The sequence below is a fragment of the Pseudophryne corroboree genome, chromosome 1 (assembly GCF_028390025.1).
Source record: "Pseudophryne corroboree isolate aPseCor3 chromosome 1, aPseCor3.hap2, whole genome shotgun sequence".
In the NCBI taxonomy this organism is placed as follows: Eukaryota; Metazoa; Chordata; class Amphibia; order Anura; family Myobatrachidae; genus Pseudophryne; species Pseudophryne corroboree.
In genome coordinates this window covers 527037952-527059199 of record NC_086444.1, presented here as the reverse complement: position 1 = coordinate 527059199, position 21248 = coordinate 527037952, and the positions used below count along the sequence as shown (strand labels likewise).

The window sequence follows — 21248 nt, the reverse complement described above, 5'->3', positions numbered from 1 at the left end:
AGCACATTGGGTGTTCCAGAGAGCATTTAAAGATTTGAAGGCTGTGGCATGATCTGAATGGTGTGGTAAGAATTACCATGAGCGGGATGTAAACCCCCTGTTTACCGCATTTTCCTGATGTACTATCCCCCGGACACGAGGTCAACGCCGCGGTGGGGTTCGCCAGCTTTAGCTGGCGATAATCCATACAAGCCTATGGGCTTCTCTCCGCAGCGCTGTGTGAGGGATCCGATCGGATCCCTCCCAGCATGCCCTGCGGCCTCCCCCGTCACCCTGCGCATGCGCAGACTGACTTCTGGGGCCGAATCCCGGAAGTCAGGCTGCCGCTGTGCATCGCGGAGGACAGCTCTTATCGGTAGAGCTGTCCTCCGCAACGCTGATCGCATATGTTAGTACATATGCGATCAGCATCGTGGCACAGGGCGGTGATGTACATGAGTACATCCCGCCCCATATGAGGGAAACAGCATGAGAAGAGTCTTTCAAGTGGAAGGGAGAGGTGGTTACCAGATACTAGGCGAGGTGCATGCCAGACAGAGATATATCTAATAGGGAGAGGGGTAATATATACTTTAGGAAGTGTTAGAACATACATATGGAGATAGATATACGGCGGGACGTAATGCAGTCCTAGATCGCTGGAGGTGCGAGTTGCCGGCCAATCTCTGATGTTTTTTTAAAGGGACAATCACTTGTTTTGCTTTGTAAGTGACTGTCCTTTTATAAAAACGTTGGAGATCGGCCAGCAACCTGCACCTCCGGCAATCTTGGACTGCATTACTGTACATCCCGCCGGTAGTTAGTTACATAAGATAGTACAGAAGGATTCCAACACTGGCAACAGGGAGAAAGCAGCCTGAGGTTTGACAGCTTACCCCCTGTAGCCATTTTTTCAGCTTGAGGGAGGCAACAAACCCAGCAACAGATCTCCTGGAAGTATTTTTGAGCAGGAGAGTCATTTTCCCACAAAGACTTAAGAAAGGTACACATTATACAATATATCAGATGTGATCCGCGAAGGAGTTAAGTCTGTGCTGCTGCAGTCTGGGAGCTGTTTACTACAGAATTTTCAACTACATAATACCATGGAAACTACTCCTTACATTTACCCTATTACTGGCAGCGGATAGTATTTTTGAAAGGTTGCTATTCTCATTGACAGTAAAAATGACATTTACCAAGAATATGAAAGGTTGTGCCTAACGATTATCACCAGTCTTATTAAAAACAACTAGACATTTTTAAAAAACAAACAGAAAATTAATAATTTTAAGCACAATTAAAATTAAATAACGGATTATAAAATCTGTAATAGTTCTCAAATTTACAATACAGATATGTTATATTTACAAAGCAGTGAAACAGGATACGGTCATTAGGTCGACAGACATTAGGTTGACATGCATTAGGTCGACAGGTCAAAAGGTAGACATGAATTTCACATTTTTTTTCTTTTTTTGACTTTCATACTTTATGATCCACGTGGACTACAATTTTGAACGGTAACCTGTGCAGAGTGCAGCGAGGCACCTTGCCCGAAAGCATGGCGAGCAAAGAGAGCCATGCGAGGGGACATGGTGCACTAATTGGGGTTCCCCATCACTTTGCGAAGAAAACGACAACAAAGAGTCCAAAAACCCATGTCGACCTTTTGACCATGTCGACCTTCAGTGGTCGACCTAATGATTGCCGACCTAAGTTGAGTCGACCCAATGACCCATACCCGGTGAAACATGGCCTCCAAGCTGTGTAAGTAACTTTCAACACACAAACCTAGTACATATAAACATATCACACAACACCAATTTAAGTTTAAATTTACCCATATAAATTATTTTAGTGGAAAAAACTCCTGGGAGGGGAGGATGGGGAGGATTAGGTACTGTAGATCACCCAGTGGTACCCATCCACCCCAGTGCCCATATGTTGCCACTGCAACATTACCAAAACAAGTGAATATAAATTCTCTCAAGACAGACACTTCTTCAAAGCCATCCAGGTCTCATCCTAACAAACTACCCTATGCTCACTGTTTACCCCTTCTGTGCCACCCCTGTCTGTCTGACCCTCCCCTTTAGAATATAAGCCCTCATGTGCTTCTCCTTCCCTTACTTATACTATTATTTACTCTATACTCCATACGACACCTAACCTTTGCTTTCTGCCGTCCTGCTGCTTATTTGAACCACTGATTCAGCAATGTTTATATACAATGTCCTGCAATGTTTTGTACAGCAAGTCGCTATTTTCTTGTTTTGTTAATTTGTTTATGTGGTTTGTTAGGCGTAGATGAACCCTAAAGGTCGATAATAATGTTAATAATAATAAGAATTTACTTACCGATAATTCTATTTCTCGTAGTCCGTAGTGGATGCTGGGGACTCCGTAAGGACCATGGGGAATAGCGGCTCCGCAGGAGACTGGGCACAAAAGTAAAGCTTTAGAACTACCTGGTGTGCACTGGCTCCTCCCCCTATGACCCTCCTCCAAGCCTCAGTTAGGATACTGTGCCCGGACGAGCGTACACAATAAGGAAGGATTTTGAATCCCGGGTAAGACTCATACCAGCCACACCAATCACACCGTACAACTCGTGATCTAAACCCAGTTAACAGCATGATAACAGAGGAGCCTCTAGAAAAGATGGCTCACTACAGCAATAACCCGATTTTTTTTGGTAACAATAACTATGTACCAGTATTGCAGACAATCCGCACTTGGGATGGGCGCCCAGCATCCACTACGGACTACGAGAAATAGAATTATCGGTAAGTAAATTCTTATTTTCTCTAACGTCCTAAGTGGATGCTGGGGCCTCCGTAAGGACCATGGGGATTATACCAAAGCTCCCAAACGGGCGGGAGAGTGCGGATGACTCTGCAGCACCAAATGAGAGAACTCCAGGTCCTCCTCAGCCAGGGTATCAATTTTGTAGAATTTTACAAACGTATTTGCTCCTGACCAAGTAGCTGCTCGGCAAAGTTGTAAAGCCGAGACCCCTCGGGCAGCCGCCCAAGATGAGCCCATCTTCCTTGTGGAGTGGGCATTTACAGATTTTTGGCTGTGGCAGGCCTGCCACAGAATGTGCAAGCTGAATTGTACTACAAATCCAACGAGCAATAGTCTGCTTAGAAGCAGGAGCACCCAGCTTGTTGGGTGCATACAGGATAAACAGCGAGTCAGATTTTCTGACTCCAGCCGTCCTGGAAACATATATTTTCAGGGCCCTGATAACGTCTAGCAACTTGGAGTCCTCCAAGTCCCTAGTAGCCGCAGGCACCACAATAGGTTGGTTCAGGTGAAACGCTGAAACCACCTTAGGGAGAAACTGAGGACGAGTGCTCAATTCCGCCCTGTCCGAATGGAAAATCAGATAAGGGCTTTTACAGGATAAAGCCGCCAATTCTGACACGCGCCTGGCCCAGGCCAGGGCCAACAGCATGACCACTTTCCATGTGAGATATTTTAACTCCACAGATTTAAGTGGTTCAAACCAATGTGACTTTTGGAACCCAAAAACTACATTGAGATCTCAAGGTGCCACTGGAGGCACAAAAGGAGGCTGTCTATGCAGTACCCCTTTTACAACGTCTGAACTTCAGGGACTGAAGCTAGTTCTTTTTGGAAGAAAATTGACAAGGCCGAAATTTGAACCTTAATGGACCCCAATTTCAGCCCATAGACACTCCTGTTTGCAGGAAATGTAGGAATCGACCCAGTTGAATTTCCTCCGTCGGGCCTTACTGGCCTCGCACCACGCAACATATTTTCGCCAAATGCGGTGATAATGTTTTGCGGTTACATCCTTCCTGGCTTTGATCAGGATAGGGATGACTTCATCCGGAATGCATTTTTTCCTTCAGGATCCGGCGTTCAACCGCCATGCCGTCAAACGCAGCCGCGGTAAGTCTTGGAACAGACAGGGTCCTTGCTGGAGCAGGTCCCTTCTTAGAGGTAGAGGCCACGGATCCTCCGTGAGCATCTCTTGAAGTTCCGGTTACCAAGTCCTTCTTGGCCAATCCGGAGCCACGAATATAGTGCTTACTCCTCTCCATCTTATCAATATCAGTACCTTGGGTATGAGAGGCAGATGAGGGAACACATACACTGACTGGTACACCCACGGTGTTACCAGAGCGTCTACAGCTATTGCCTGAGGGTCCCTTGACCTGGCGCAATACCTGTCGAGTTTTTCCCAACGGTTTATAATCATGTGGAAGACTTCTGGGTGAAGTCCCCACTCTCCCGGGTGGAGGTCGTGTCTGCTGAGGAAGTCTGCTTCCCAGTTGTCCACTCCCGGAATTGCTGACAGTGCTATCACATGATTTCCGCCCAGCGAAGAATCCTTGCAGCTTCTGCCATTGCCCTCCTGCTTCTTGTGCCACCCTGTCTGTTTACGTGGGTGACTGCCGTGATGTTGTCCGACTGGATCAACACCGGCTGACCTTGAAGCAGAGGTCTTGCTAAGCTTAGAGCATTGTAAATGGCCCTTAGCTTCAGGATACTTATGTGAAGTGATGTCTCCAGGCTTGACCATAAGCCCTGGAAATTCCTTCCCTGTGTGACTGCTCCCCAGCCTCGCAGGCTGGCATCCGTGGTCACCAGGACCCAGTCCTGAATGCCGAATCTGCGGCCCTCTAGAAGATGAGCACTCTGCAACCACCACAGGAGGGACACCCTTGTTCTTGGTGACAGGGTTATCCGCTGATGCATCTGAAGATGCGACCCAGACCATTTGTCCAGCAGGTCCCACTGGAAAGTTCTTGCGTGGAATCTGCCGAATGGGATTGCTTCGTAGGAAGCCACCATTTTACCCAGAACCCTTGTGCATTGATGCACTGAGACTTGGCTCGGTTTTAGGAGGTTCCTGACTAGCTCGGATAACTCCCTGGCTTTCTCCTCCGGGAGAAACACCTTTTTCTGGACTGTGTCCAGGATCATCCCTAGGAACAGAAGACGAGTCGTCGGAACCAGCTGCGATTTTGGAATATTGAGAATCCAATCGTGCTGCCGCAACACTACCTGAGATAGTGCTACACCGACCTCCAACTGTTCCCTGGATCTTACCCTTATCAGGGAATCGTCCAAGTAAGGGATAACTAAAATTCCCTTCCTTCGAAGGAATATCATCATTTCGGCCATTACCTTGGTAAAGACCCGGGGTGCCGTGGACCATCCATACGGCAGCGTCCGAACTGATAGTGACAGTTCTGTACCATAAACCTGAGGTACCCTTGGTGAGAAGGGTAAATTTGGACATGAAGGTAAGCATCCTCGATGTCCCGAGACATCATGTAGTCCCCTTCTTCCAGGTTCGCAATCACTGCTCTGAGTGACTCAATCTTGAATTTGAACCTCTGTATGTAAGTGTTCCAAGATTTTAGATTTAGAATCGGTCTCACCGAGCCGTACGGCTTCGGTTCCACAACAGTGTGGAATAATACCCCGTTACCTGTTGCAGGAGGGGTACCTTGATTATCACCTGCTGGGAATACAGCTTGTGAATGGCTTCCAAAACTGTCTCCCTGTCAGAAGGAGACATCGGTAAAGCCGACTTTAGGAAACGGCGAGGGGGAGACGTCTCGAATTCCAATTTGTACCCCTGAGATATCACCTGAAGGATCCAGGGGTCTACTTGCGAGTGAGCCCACTGCGCGTTGAAATTCATTGAGACGGGCCCCCCACCGTGCCTGATTCTGCTTGTAAAGCCCCAGCGTCATACTGAGGGGCTTGGCAGAGGCGGGAAAGGGTTTCTGTTCCTGGGAACTGGCTGATTTCTGCAGCCTTTTTCCTCTCCCTCTGTCACGGGGCAGAAATGAGGAACCTTTTTCCCGCTTGTCCACGAAAAAAGACTGCGCCTGATAATATGGCGTCTTCTCATGTTGCTTCCAAATGCCGTTTGAAATCTGCATCACCTGACCACTGTCGTGTCCATAACCCTCTACTGGTAGAAATGGACAACGCACTTAGACTTGATGCCAGTCGGCAAATATTCCGCTGTGCATCACGCATATATAGAAATGCATCTTTTAAATGCTCTATAGGCAATAATATACTGTCCCTATCTAGGGTATCAATATTTTCAGTCAGGGAATCCGACCACGCCAACCCAGCACTGCACATCCAGGCTGAGGCGATTGCTGGTCGCAGTATAACACCAGTATGTGTGTAAATACATTTTAGGATACCCTCCTGCTTTCTATCAGCAGGATCCTTAAGGGCGGCCATCTCAGGAGAGGGTAGAGCCCTTACAAGCGTGTGAGCGCTTTATCCACCCTAGGGGGTGTTTCCCAACGCACCCTAACCTCTGGCGGGAAAGGATATAATGCCAATAACATTTTAGAAATTATCAGTTGTTATCGGGGGAAACCCACGCATCATCACACACCTCATTTAATTTCTCAGATTCAGGAAAACTACAGGTAGTTTTTCCTCACCGAACATAATACCCCTTTTTGGTGGTACTCGTATTATCAGAAATGTGTAAAACATTTTTCATTGCCTCCATCATGTAACGTGTGGCCCTACTGGAAGTCACATTTGTCTCTTCACCGTCGACACTGGAGTCAGTATCCGTGTCGGCGTCTATATCTGCCATCTGAGGTAACGGGCGCTTTAGAGCCCCTGACGGCCTATGAGACGTCTGGACAGGCACAAGCTGAGTAGCCGGCTGTCTCATGTCAACCACTGTCTTTTATACAGAGCTGACACTGTCACGTAATTCCTTCCAACAGTTCATCCACTCAGGTGTCGACCCCCTAGGGGGTGACATCACTATTACAGGCAATCTGCTCCGTCTCCACATCATTTTTCTCCTCATACATGTCGACACAAACGTACCGACATACAGCACACACACAGGGAATGCTCTGATAGAGGACAGGACCCCACTAGCCCTTTGGGGAGACAGAGGGAGAGTTTGCCAGCACACACCAGAGCGCTATATATATATATATAGGGATAACCTTATATAAGTGTTTTTCCCCTTATAGCTGCTGTATCTTTAATACTGCGCGTAATTAGTGCCCCCCCCTCTCTTTTTTAACCCTTTCTGTAGTGTAGTGACTGCAGGGGAGAGCCAGGGAGCTTCCCTCCAACGGAGCTGTGAGGGAAAATGGTGCCAGTGTGCTGAGGAGATAGGCTCCGCCCCCTTCTCGGCGGCCTTATCTCCCGTTTTTCTATGTATTCTGGCAGGGGTTAAATGCATCCATATAGCCCAGGAGCTATATGTGATGCATTTTTTGCCATCCAAGGTGTTTTTATTGCGTCTCAGGGCGCCCCCCCCCCCCAGCGCCCTGCACCCTCAGTGACCGGAGTGTGAAGTGTGCTGAGAGCAATGGCGCACAGCTGCAGTGCTGTGCGCTACCTTGTTGAAGACAGGACGTCTTCTGCCGCCGATTTTCCGGACCTCTTCTGTCTTCTGGCTCTGTAAGGGGGCCGGCGGCGCGGCTCTGGGACCCATCCATGGCTGGGCCTGTGATAGTCCCTCTGGAGCTAATGTCCAGTAGCCTAAGAAGCCCAATCCACTCTGCACGCAGGTGAGTTCGCTTCTTCTCCCCTTAGTCCCTCGATGCAGTGAGCCTGTTGCCAGCAGGTCTCACTGAAAATAAAAAACCTAAAACTAAACTTTTCACTAAGCAACTCAGGAGAGCCACCTAGTGTGCACCCTTCTCGTTCGGGCACAAAATCTTAACTGAGGCTTGGAGGAGGGTCATAGGGGGAGGAGCCAGTGCACACCAGGTAGTTCTAAAGCTTTACTTTTGTGCCCAGTCTCCTGCAGGGCCGCTATTCCCCATGGTCCTTACGGAGTCCCCAGCATCCACTTAGGACGTTAGAGAAAATAATAATGATGATGTTGATAATATTAGTAATAGAATCCCCTACTCCTCCAGTGGTAATAAATCCCCATGAAAATTATCTTCCCTCTATTAATCTCAATGAGCCCACTTTTCCCCTCCTTCCCTTTCCCCTAATACAGAGCTCAGCAGAGCAGGTCACAATGGTGACTGATCATCAATCAGGCAGCTGAAAACCGCAGTCTGAGTGTTGAGATTGGTGACTAGTGGTCAAAGGTGAACTTCAGTTCCCCATGTATGTAAACACAATGAAACTGCTGATAAGTTTTTTTGAAAACCTGCACACAGTTTTGCCTGCCACATTGAAGCCTGCACCTGAAGCCTGCACCTGAAGCCTGCACCTGAAGCATGAAGTTAGAACTGGATTTGGACTTCAGCAACATTATGTGGCATTACTATAAGACCGCACACTTGAGCGACGAAACACCACGGTGCAGGCCGAGTCGTGCAGGCTTGTTGCAGTTCACACTAACGTTTTTTTGTTAACCTTACCATAGTTTTCATAGTGCTGCAACCATTGTTTCAATACTGCTATTGTATGTCTTTGGACACATGGAGCCACGCTCACCTGCATCGCAAACAGGGTCACATGTGCCAGCATAATAAATAAGACACTCCCATTTACTTTGAATGGGGTGCGTACGCGTCTACGATGCATGCATGTCCCATTCGTTCCCGGAGTCGCGCCTCACACAGCGCGACTAAGCACAGATGGAGCCATGATCAGCATGGCTCCATCTGTATAATGCCTCAGATGGCTGCCTTGGATGGTTGTCTCTTGATAGGGGTGAACAACCCAAGGGTCTACTCATGCACTTTATATCATATTACACACCAGTCACCCATAAAGCTCTTCTTTTTTTGTATGGCTTATCTCTCACATTGTAACCTTTGTAGTGAATGCAAGATGGCTGACTTGCCTGGTACACCCGTGGATGCATATCAATACTGATAGTTATGTAAGGACTCTGCCTCTAGCTTTAGTACAATGCAACTTCCACATTTTGTGTAATATCTTCTAGCTGTTACCTATTCCATCCAGGGTAACCAGCAGCGCGCCCAAAATGGTTGCCTCACGTGTTACCTTTTGTGGGTGGGTTATGTAACCTGTGGAGCTTACCGAAATGGCTGCAGCAACCCTGCATTAATCTCACTATGCCCATTATGTTCACTAGGTCTACTCTTTTTCCTTCTCTTTGCTGTAATACTAAACCTCTGCGCTAGGTTTTTGATGCTGAGTCCTACTGGAGAAAAGCACTATATAAATAAATGTATTCTTTTTTTTCTTCTTCAGATGCTCCACACTACTTGAGTATGTATTGTCTGCACTATCCGGCCTTTTGCTGTAATGTCGCATACTCCTCCAGTTGGTCATACACCACAAGTCTTATTCCAGTCACATCAGACATGGGTACAAGGAGAGTGTGCGACTGTTCCAAAAGTGCATACACAACTAACTTTGAGTAGATTGCAGAAGTTCTATTTTTTCCTAGATTCCTTGTGCAAGCAACTCTGATTGGGCCGGAAATGTTAGCGCTCTAGACATTCGCCCTAACCACTTAACTGGCTAATATTTATTTCATAAACCACTTGTGGGTTTATTTTATTGATTAAATATATGTAATTAACGTAATTCAAAATACATCCAATACGATTTTATAAAAATAAAATAAAAATCTACATTAAAAAACAAAATAACCCCCCTTCCCCCCCAAACATTGGTACAAATATCGATGGTCAGACCATAACAACCCTCGCGAGGTCAGAGGAAAGGTGCAGGCTGCATTTTAACATTTCCCAAGCGGCTGCTAATGTCTGCAACAGCGGGGAGGTGGGCGCTGCCGGGCTGATCAGCAGTGATCGGCAGCATTGCAGGCAATGGGGGAAGGGAACCAGGAAGTGGGGATTCCCTTCCTGCAGCCGCACAGTGAGCTTTCAGACTGGTCGCATCAGATGCAACTATGTCAGGGAAAGTCCAGTTTGGTGTGGTCGCATCTAAGGCAAGTGGTTAATAAGCCTTAGTAGTAGTCTACCACCCTAACTCATATTGCTTCTTTATTTTTTGCTATTACAGAGACTTTAAATGAGAAGCACTACTATCGTGACCTGCATTTATCTTTTCAGCTTCTCATTTATTGAGTATATAGCTTTATTTTTTTATCCTAACCGAATGGGTTACATAATATTTTAATCAACGATGTTTAAATAGAATGTGTCATTTTACAGCTCATTAATGTTTCAGTACTGCTAGAATCACTACTTGCGTTCCCTCCCATGGGCTGACCAGTGCAATCACGAGACATGTCTCTTCACTAACTAAATATAGACTCCTGGTAGCTTATAGTGATTATATATATGACAGGTCATCTACACAAATGTACTTCCATCAGAACAAGACTTACTCGTCATATTTTATAAAATAAGTTACATCTTCATCATCCACATAGTCGGAGTAAGAAGTAGAAGGGGTGGAATCAGAAACATGGGAGTGCTCCCTGGAGTGTTCCGGACTCAAACTTCCATTAGTCCCTTTGTAAGAGTTGCCACCTTTAACTTGAGCCTTGCCATTCTTATGTCCTTTTGTGGCTCTGGTAACATTTTCAACGTGCGCCTCAAACCACGATCCAATGCTTACATCGCGTACATCCACAAGTTCGTTGATCTAGAAATATACAGTAAACAAAGTAAAAATAATGGTAATAATATGAAATGCTGCAATTTCAAACACAGAACTTTCTTCCTTCTTATACGACATCAGGATCCCCAACTCTTTCAAAGATTATGCAACCCATTCTCTAGCACAGAGGTTCCCACTTGCAGGGGTGCCCTGGGTTGGTGGTCCAGGACCAATTCAAATTATTCATGGTCAATATAATAGGCAAAACCAGTGCTGATGGCTGCCAGTCATAAAATATTTGGCCAAACAGAAGCAAATCTTGTCCCTCACCACACAACTGACCCTAAGGATGACATATAAACGCGATCTACTTAATGTAATATTTCTTTCTAAATTTCTCAATAAGAAATTTTTGGCCTAGGGGTGCCGTGAAAAAAAATCTGATATTCTAGGGCGCCGTGATTCAAAAAAAGTTTGGAAACCACTGCACTAGCAAATACAATGACCAGACTTTATTCTCTAAAAGTGGTAAAACCTCTTTCAAACTGCATATGTAGAAAATCAAGATGCTTTTTATTAATGCATTGAACAAAAACATAGCAGGTATTATTTTGCTATTTTAAATCAACAGCTGGAGAGAGCATAGGTTACTTCAAGATTTTATAGTATTTGTTTCTGTATTTGTAGAAATAATAGTACTCCATAGAACGTGCCAGTACTGCTTCTAAATGGACATGATTACACACAGTACATCTACTTAATTAGTTTTACAATATTCTCTTTAAGTGCATCAGTAAAGCTGTTAATACAAACATTAAACTTGAACAGAGGCAGTAAAAGCTGTGGGGGAAAAAAAACCTAGGGCAGACTACAAACAAAACCATGTAAAACACCACAGCAAATATTGAAGCTTAAGTCCAATAATTTTATAAGCAATAACTTTAAGTCTTTGCAGTCTACTCGGCTAATACAGTATGTGGTTGTGTTTAGAAATCACTTGGCATTAAGTACTACCATGGTAATAAATACCTGGTTTACAATGTTTACTTTTCATTAGGAAATATAATTAACTGCTGCAAACAGTGTTACATGTTCAGGTACTCAAAAGCAATGAAAACATTCATTTAAAGGCTATGGGGTATATGCAATTGCGGTCGAATTGCCGCAAATGTCGAAAAACGGGGCATTTTCGACACAAAAAAAATGCGACAATGCAATACAGTACTTTTCGCCAAAAAAACGTCCGTTTCAGATCCGACTTTTTGAAATTCGACAGTTGTCAAATTCAACATGTCTGCAATGGTAAAAATGCGGCTTTTCTACAAAAGTATATTCAATTGAAGAATATCGATTCGACAACAGTGCTTTTCGACAGTCATTTCGTCAATTTCAGTCCGCCTCATTTTGGTGGCGGAATCTAATAAAAAAAATTTAAAAACATGTTTATTTTGTTGCAAATAGCATATCTATTTATATTAGAATGGATTATCTACTTGGTTTGTCTATTAGGAGCCACAAGTATTATTTATATATTGTTTAAAAGAATTTTTTTTTTTTTTTTTTACTGACTATAATAATATGAAGAGATCAGAGCATGTTTTTCAGTGGGAAGGGGTGGGAATGGGTTACAAATCTTGAAAAAAAATGCGTGGAGTCCCCCCTCCTAAGCATAACCAGCCTCGGGTTCTTTGAGCCGGTCCTGGTTGTAAAAATACAGGAAAAAAATTGACAGGGGATCCCCGTATTTTAACAACCAGCACCGGGCTCTGCGTCCGGTCCTGGTGCAAAAAATACGGGGGACAAAAAGCGTAGGGGTCCCCCGTATTTTTTTTTTTAACACCAGCACCGGGCTCCACTAGCTGGAGAGATAATGCCACAGCCGGGGGACACTTTTATACTGGTCCCTGCGGCCGTGGCATTAAATCCCTAACTAGTCACCCTTTGAAGCCCGAGGCTGTCCCCCCCATCCAAGGGCTGTGGATGGGGGGCTGATAGCCTTGTGTCAAATAAAAGAATATTGTTTTTTGTAGCAGAACTACAAGTCCCAGCAAGCCTCCCCCGCAAGCTGGTACTTGGAGAACCACAAGTACCAGCATGCGGGGGGTAACAGGCCCGCTGGTACCTGTAGTCCTACTGCAAAAAAATACCCAAATAAAAACAGTACACAGACACCGTGAAAGTAAAACTTTATTACATACATGCACGCCGACACACACATACTTACCTATGTTCACATGCCGACTCTGCCCACTTCTCCTTGTAGAATCCATGGGGTACCTGAAAATAAAATTATACTCATAAAAATCCTGTGAAGCATCTGTCCTCTTCTCTTTATAATCCACGTACTTGGCAAAAAAACAAACCGCATTACCCGGACCACGCACTGAAAGGTGTCCCATGTTTACACATGGGACCCCTTTCCCCGACTGCTGAGACCCCCGTGACTCCTGTCACAGAGGGTCCCTTCAGCCAATCAGGGAGCGCCACGTCGTGGCACTCTCCTGATTGGCTGTGCGCGTCTGAACTGTCAGACGGCACATGTCGCTCCATTATCTTCAATGGTGGGAACTTTGCGGTCAGCGGTGAGGTTACTCACGGTCAGCCGCTTTTTTTTGTCCCCCGTATTTTTTGCACCAGGACCGGACGCAGAGCCCGGTGCTGGTTGTAAAAATACGGGGGATCCTCTGTCAATTTTTTCCCTGTATTTTTCCAACCAGGACCGTTCAAAGAGCCAGAGGCTGGTTATGCTTAGGAGGGGGGACTCCACGCAGTTTTTTTCTGGGTTTTTTAAACACTTTTGTGCCGTCGAAAAAGTTGAATCCAGGACGCACACTCTCCGTCAATTGGTCCGTTTTTTCGACAGCGGGACTGTCGAATCCGTTTTTTATTGAATATGTTGAATTCGGGTCCCGGCGGCAGGGTGTCTGACTGACGAATTGTGTCGAATTAAAAAACGGTCGAATTCCAGCCGGAATTCGACCGCAATTGCATATACCCCTATATGCAAGAAAGTAAAGGAAAACCTGTAAGGGGGTAGAAATCTCAGAGCACCGAGGTTCTGGGTTCTATTCCCACCACAACACTAACTATACAGAGTTTGTATAGTCTTCCCTTGCTTAAGTGTTTCCTCCGGGTACTCCCGTTACCACCCATATAAACCAAAAATATACTGGTAGGTTAATTGGCTACCGTAAAAAAATTAACCAGTGTGTGTACATGAGTTCAAGAATAGGCCGTAAGCTGTACTGGGGCAGGGACCGATGTGAATGGACAAATATTCGTTATGGAAAATGCGTGTGATGTATAAATAACTAATAATAAATAAATATCAGAACATACGCCCTGTGAAAAAAAATAAAAAAAATAAATAAAACTGCAATATTATGTATGCCTTCCTGGACTATTCCCTCTCTGCACCTGACTACAGAACAGCAGCACAGTTAAGTCTGACCGATAAAGAAAGGAAGCAGCTGAGACACTTCATGTTTTTATGGCCTTAGACAATGAAATACAAAGCTGTATATTTAATCTATCTGCCTTGCCCCCCCTCCCCCTATTCGCTTGCTCTCTTCCCCAAACCCACCCTTCTTCCCCACCTTCACCCCTGCATTACAGCAAACATGAGACTATGCAATTCCAGCCACAGAAAAGTGATATGGCTGTACAACAATTATTTTGTCCTCCTTTCTACGTATATCCCTCCGCCCTTTGCATTTGTGTCTTCCTTTTCCCCTATCTATTTCTTTCATCCTGTCCCTACCTCTTTTGTCATTATTCATGTTTCCCTATCTACCTCTTCCCTTCTCTCTATCTCCACTTTTATGCCTGGGCATGTATCTATAATTGATAACATGTTATGCGCATATAGGAAAACAAAGGGAAGTCAGTCTCACCAATTTGATGTTCCTGATGGCATTGACAACCAGGGCAGCCATCAGAAATTGTAGGGCCGTTACTGACAAAATAGGCATGTCCTCCCTCCCAGAATGAAATAAGCTGTTGTGCCGAAGCCAGCAGCAGTAGGAGCAAACGCCTCAACTTTCTTTTTCATCCACTAGGGGTCACTGGAGTACTCTAGGGATATGGACGGCCTCCGCAGGAACAAGGCACTGAATATTTTAATTTAGAACTCTCCTCCCCTCCATATCCCAGAGTAACTCAGTGTTTTCATAGTAGCAACAAGGCTTGTGTTGAATATTTTTATTTTTGATTTTCATTTTTACTTTTTTACACTCAGCACATCCCTTCCCAGTTTCTGTAAAAACGTGGGTCCGGGATAGTGCCGCTGCACGGAGGCAGCGCATGGCGTGTTGGTCCTCACAAAGAGCACCCTCACAGCCACACGCAGCTCGCTCACTGACTGCTGCTACAGCTGGACGGAGCTTACAGATAGAAGCCCCGTCACAGCCATCGCTACTGGAGTCAGGTATGCTGGGGGGACGGGGCGGTCAGCGCACGCTGCCGCCCCGCTGTGTAGGGGAAATGTAACAGCGCCCGCACCCGCCTCTCATTACAGGCCGCTCCGCCAACCGCTCCGATCAGCGCCGCGTGCCTCCGCCGCTAAGACCCACCGGCCGCCGCTGCAGGACCGCTCTCCACTACAGCGCTCCCCGGCTCCCTGCACCCGATCTTGGACTGCCGGATACCCGCTCCCCGGTACCTCCCGCTCAGACAGCGGTACCCGGGCCACAGGGAGGGAGCAGAAGGGGGGGGGGGGGGGGGGGAGGATGCATGACATTAGCGGAGGGCTGCATAAGGGGTGACAGCTGTTAAGCCTATATTAACGGGTTTGCTGCAATAGTTACAGGTTATAGGAATATACCCTGCACTGTGACCAGGACTGTAAGCATGGCATGGTGGCCATTTTAACCATGCTTCCTGTTTCTTCCTGTTGTGATTGCAGAACGTTCCTGTACTACATCTCTACTCCACCGGAAGGCGCAGGGGTGTTAGTGGGAATTTGGGATCAGATTTCATATAGTACTGGCGTGCACTGCACTTGGCCAGATATATATATATATATATATATATATATATATATATATATATATATATATATATATATATATATAGAGAGAGAGAGAGAGAGAGAGACACCTTAGTACTGTTTTACTGAGTCATGCTAGTTGTCTGTCTTTGTGTATTGTATTGTATTGTATTGTCTGTCTGCATAATGAGTAAGGCACCAGCTAAAACAAAAAAAGCAGTTTCCCTGCCATGTCTGTAAGAGTGCGTTACCGGATGGATCTACCACATGTACAGTATGTTTTGTGGATTCAGCTACGAATACAATTTCGGCTCTGGTTTCAAAGACGGTTTTCATCCCCGAACCCGCCATGGGCTATGCTAGCGGATGTCATGGCTGGATTGCAATCAGAATTGGCTGCCGCTCGACAGGAGCGGGAAGCAGCAAGATCTGAGTCTAGGGTGAGACCGCTAGAACTACCGGAGGGGTCTCAGCCTTGCCGAAAGTCCAAGTCCATTTTGGGTACTAGGGATAAATTTAATTTGTCTTTTGATTTACCAGTTTCTGCTATGTTGCATTCTGACGAAACTATGCCAGACCTCATTGCGCAAGATGACGGTGAGGAGGGCGAAGTAGACCAGCAGTCAGATAGTGACGATGTTGACAGCCCGGGCATTGATAATCTCGTCAGAGCGGTGCGTCAGTCTCTGAAGTTTACAGAAACTGAGGAGCCTCTGACAAATGATGAAGTTGTCTTTGCTAAACGACAGAGGACTCCGATGTGTTTTCCTGTTTCGGAATCTCTTAATAAGATGTTACTAGAAACACGAAAGAATCCGGATAAACGGTTTTCTATACCTCGCAGATTTAAGTCTAGTTACCCGTTTCCAGAGTCTGTGACAGCTACATGGGAGAATGCGCCATTGGTGGATTCGTCTGTGTCTAAACTTACAAAGAAATTAACCATACCAGTACCAACGGCTACTACGCTTAAAGACCCTTCAGACCGTAAATTAGAAGCTATGCTAAAGTCCATGTATATAGCAGCAGGTGTGTTGCTTAGACCTGGGTTGGTTGGCATTTGGGTAACTAAGGCGCTAATGGTATGGATAACAGAACTCAAGTCTGCCCTACGTGACGATCACCTTATACTTCTTGCTGATCAAATCTGGGAAGCTGCTGATTATCTATGTACAGCTTCTACTGACGTCTGTCAGCTCACTTCTCGCCTTTCATCGTCGTTAGTTACAGCACGACGAGCACTCTGGCTGCGCTCTTGGCAAGCGGAGGCGGAGGTCAAAAGAGGTATAGAGGCGTTACCTTACGGTGGCGAGAAGTTGTTTGGTCCTGAATTGGACAAATGGATTTCTGAGGCCACGGGAGGAAAGTCTGTTTTCTTACCATTGCCTCCAACGGTACCTAGACGGAAATACTCGGGCCCGGCGTTCAAATCCTTTTGGCCTCAGCCCTTTCGAGGCCGTGGTAGAGGACCAGCCACGCCCGGTGGTCGAGGGCGTGGATTCCAACAAACCAACGCCAGTCGTCAAGACGCTAAGGTCCCCGACAAGCCAGTGGCATGACGGACTCCCAGCCCATCTTGGATCTCCAATTGTGGGAGCACGCCTTCAGACGTTCCATTTGGCGTGGTTCCAGACGTCCACAGATGGGTGGATCCGCAATTTAGTGTTAAAAGGTTACAAAATAGAGTTCGACTGTCTCCCGCCACTGCGTTTTTTCAAGACAGGACTGCCTGTGTCGGACGACAAGAGAGCGGTTCTGCAAATTGCCATTCAGTCTCTGCTGGAGTCGGCAGTTTTGATTCTGGTCCCTGTACACCAACAAGGTCAGGGTTATTATTCCAGTCTGTTTGTGGTACCAAAGCCGGATGGCTAGGTCAGGCCAATATTGAACTTGAAGGGCCTCAATCAGTACGTCACTTACTACAGATTCAAGATGGAATCTCTGCGGTCAGTAATTGCAGGTTTAGAGCCACAGGAATTCATGGATTGCGCTGGATCTCAAGGATGCGTACTTACACATTCCGATTTGGCCACCTCATCAGAGGTTCTTGCGGTTTGCAATACGGCAGAACCATTACCAGTTTCAGGCTCTACCATTTGCCCTCTCGTCAGCGCCTCGGGTATTCACCATAGTGATGTCTGTGATGATAGCTCATCTCAGATCCCTGGGAGTGACAATAGTTCCGTACTTGGACGATCTGCTCATCAAAGCTCCGTCTCAACAGATGCTCCTCCAACATGCGTTGCTAACGTACGATGTACTAGTTCAGCACGGTTGGATTGTCAACTTCAAGAAATCACATCTGATACCGTCTCAACGACTTCAATTCCTAGGTATGATTCTCGATACGGTAAATCAGAGAATTTACCTACCGCAACAGAAAGTACAGATTATTCGTCATCTGGTACAATTAGTGCTCAAGCCACGCACAGTCTCTGTACATTTGTGCGGGTGTAGTATGGCTGACGCCGGGATCCCGGCAGCATACAGACGCTGGGATCCCGGCGGGGAGGGGCGAGTGCAGCAAGCCCCTTGCGCTCGCCACGCTGTGGGCTTGGTCACCACAGGTTCTATTCCCACTCTATGGGTGTCGTGGACACCCACGAGTGGAAATAGTCCCTGTTGGTCGGCATGCCGACCATCGGGATACTGAGCCGGCGGGATGGTGGAGGTCGTCATGTGACTGTCGGTCAGCAGACCGGCGGTCACATGAATACCACCCCATTTGTGCATTCGCCTCTTAGGCACAATGGTGGCGGCTTTCGAAGCGCTTCAGTTCGGAAGATTTCACTCACGTCCTTTTCAACTGGATGTGCTCGCACAGTGGTCGGGCTCGCATCTGCAGATTCACCACAGGGTGAGGTTGTCGCCACGGGCCAGGGTATCTCTACTCTGGTGGCTCAAAGTACACAATCTAACCGCAGGGAAACGGTTCGGCGCCTGGAATTGGATAATTCTAACGACGGACGCGAGTCTCAGAGGTTGGGGAGCTGTAGTTCAAAATTGTCAGCTCCAGGGTCTCTGGGCGGATCACGAAAGATTGCTGTCTATAAATGTCCTGGAACTCCGTGCAATTTACAACGTGCTACGACAAGCAGTGCACATGCTTCGGTCTCAGACTGTCCAGGTGCAGTCATACAACGCGACGGCGGTCGCGTACATCAGCAAACAAGGAGGAACGAGAAGCCGCATGGCAATGCGGGAAGTAGCTCGAATCCTCAGTTGGGCCGAGCATCACCAAGTGATATTGTCGGCAGTGTTCATTCCGGGAGTGGACAACTGGGAGGCGGATTATCTCAGCCGTCCGGATTTTCATCCAGGAGAATGGGCATTAAATACCGAAGTGTTTCACATGTTGGTCCAAAGGTGGGGTTACCCTCAAGTGGATCTGATGGCATCTCGCCACAATCACCAAACGCCCCAGTATGTGTCCAGAACGCGAGATCCAAAGGCAGTGGATGCTCTCACAATCGCGTGGCCGTACAGCCTCGTATATCTGTTTCCACCGTTTCCGCTGCTCCCTCTGTTGCTAAAACGGATCAAAAGAGAGTCCGCCACAGTCATACTAGTGGCGCCTCATTGGCCTCGGAGAGCTTGGTTCTCGGATCTCCGCTGACTACTCGCAAACGATCCTTGGCCACTCCCACTTTGTCCAGACCTGTTACAACAGGGTCCGTTCCTTTACCCCTATTTACCGCGGCTGCATTTGACGGGGTAGCTGTTGAGACCGCCCTCTTAAGAAGAGAGGGCATTCCAGAATCGGTTATACCAACCATGTTACGTGCTAGGAAACCAGTTACGGCAGCCCATTATTACAGAATTTGGCGTGCCTATATAGGTTGGTGTGAAGATCGGAAGTTTCCGACATCATCTTTCAAGTTATCCCATCTTTTGTTATTTCTACAGACGGGGTTAGATGGAGGACTAAGTTTATCTACGCTAAAGGTATCTGCTTTGTCAATTTACTTTCAAAGTCGATTGGCTTATTGCCGTCTGTACTCACCTTTCTGCAAGGTGTCCTCAGAGTACAGCCTCCATTCATTCCACCTACAGCGCCATGGGACTTGAATCTGGTTTTAGATTTCTTACAGTCTTCATATTTTGAACCCTTACAACAAGTTTCTCACTTGGAAAACAATTTTTCTACTAGCCTAAGCTTCGGCAAGGCGTGTTTCAGATTTGGGGGCCTTGTCATGCAAGCCTCCGTATTTGGTGTTTCATGATGACAGAGCGGAACTTCGGACGAATCCCGCTTTCTTACCAAAGGTAGTGTCATCTTTTCACATCAATCAACCAATAGTAGTTCCTGTGTTAACAGAAGATACGCGCATTACGCGTTTATGTATCCCGAACGTCTACAGTTCGTAAGACGGATACGTTGTTTGTTCTCTATGATGCTGCCAAGATGGGTTGGCCAGCTTCTAAGCAGACCTTATCCAGATGGATTAAACTGACCATACGTCAAGCTTACCTTCATGCTAGGTTACAGCCGCTTACATCAGTAACAGCTCATTCCACACGTTCTGTGGGAACTTCGTGGGCAGCTGGTCGTGGGGCTTCTACGACGCAGCTTTGCCGTGCGGCTACATGGTCATCAGTGCACACGTTTGTGCGCTTTTACAAGTTTGATACGTTTGCGGCATCAGCATCTAGCTTTGGCCGCCTAGTGTTACATGTGCCAACCTGCTCTCCCGCCCACGGGGGAAGCTTTGGTACGTCCCAAGAGTACTCCAGTGACCCCTAGTGGATGAAAAAGAAAATAGGATTTTGGTACTTACCAGGTAAATCCTTTTCTTTGAATCCATAGGGGGCACTGGATGCCCACCCAGAGCAGTTTACCTGGTTCATGGTACGTTCAGTGGATCTTATGGTAACACATTCTCACCGACTGGTTCAATGTTTCAAGTTCTATCAGTTATAGTGCCAACTGTTTAGTTGTCAGTCACGTTATGTGTCAACGTTATTGTTGTCCGTTATGTTATATGTAATTCTCCATTGTCAACCTCTCTATAGCTCCTGTTCGGCTCAGTAAAAAACACTGAGGTACTCTGGGATATGGAGGGGAGGAGAGTTCTAAATTTAAATATTCAGTGCCTTGTTCCTGTGGAGGCCGTCCATATCCCTAGAGTACTCCAGTGCCCCCTATGGACTCAAAGAAAAGGATTTACCTGGCAAGTACCAAAATCCTATTTTCTATCATTCAGTCCAGCATCTTGTCCATGTTTTGGGGGAGGGGTGGTGGTTTTCAAACCACCTCCTCTGCAGTGAGTGTGGGGAGATCCTGCAGATTTGCTGGGTGAAAGGAGACACAGATGGAGATGTATGAAGCAGTGATAAGATTGGGGAAATGTGGACCAGTGGAGAATCTGTCCATAGCAAGCAATCAGCTCTGAGGTAGCATTTATCAAGTACAGTCTATAAAATTAAAGGTAGAAGCTTATTGGTTTCTGACTGGCCCACTTCTCCACTCTTGACTGCTTCATACATCTCCCCCACTGTGTCCAGCAAGCCAGTGATAGCTGTGAGGGGGCGTGTTCTACAGAGTCTGCTTTATACACACAACCTGAGCTCATTACATAATATAACACAGTAGGATATTCTTAGCCACTGGTTCAAATATTCAACGTCAATAATGCAATGCAGATAATACAAAGCATTTTAAAACATGTTGCGCTAAAAGTATTTTAAATTAACAGATATTCCTTAAAATCACTACAAAACAATAATAGCAGCATTACAAGCACACAGGGAAACATGGAATTAGGTCGACCAGTACTATGTCAACATG

The 21248-nt window shown here is 46.4% G+C and overlaps 1 protein-coding gene across 2 annotated transcripts in view; it reads right to left on the bottom strand.

The window, feature by feature from the left end:
* The window catches only part of UHRF2 (ubiquitin like with PHD and ring finger domains 2), a 212280-nt gene that overhangs the window by 100197 nt on the left and 90835 nt on the right, over window positions 1–21248 (bottom strand). For both annotated transcript variants that reach the window (XM_063913996.1, XM_063913995.1), the window contains exon 3: window positions 10259–10518. In XM_063913996.1, coding sequence (XP_063770066.1) covers window positions 10259–10518 — 260 coding nt within the window. The remainder of the gene's footprint in view (window positions 1–10258; window positions 10519–21248) is intronic.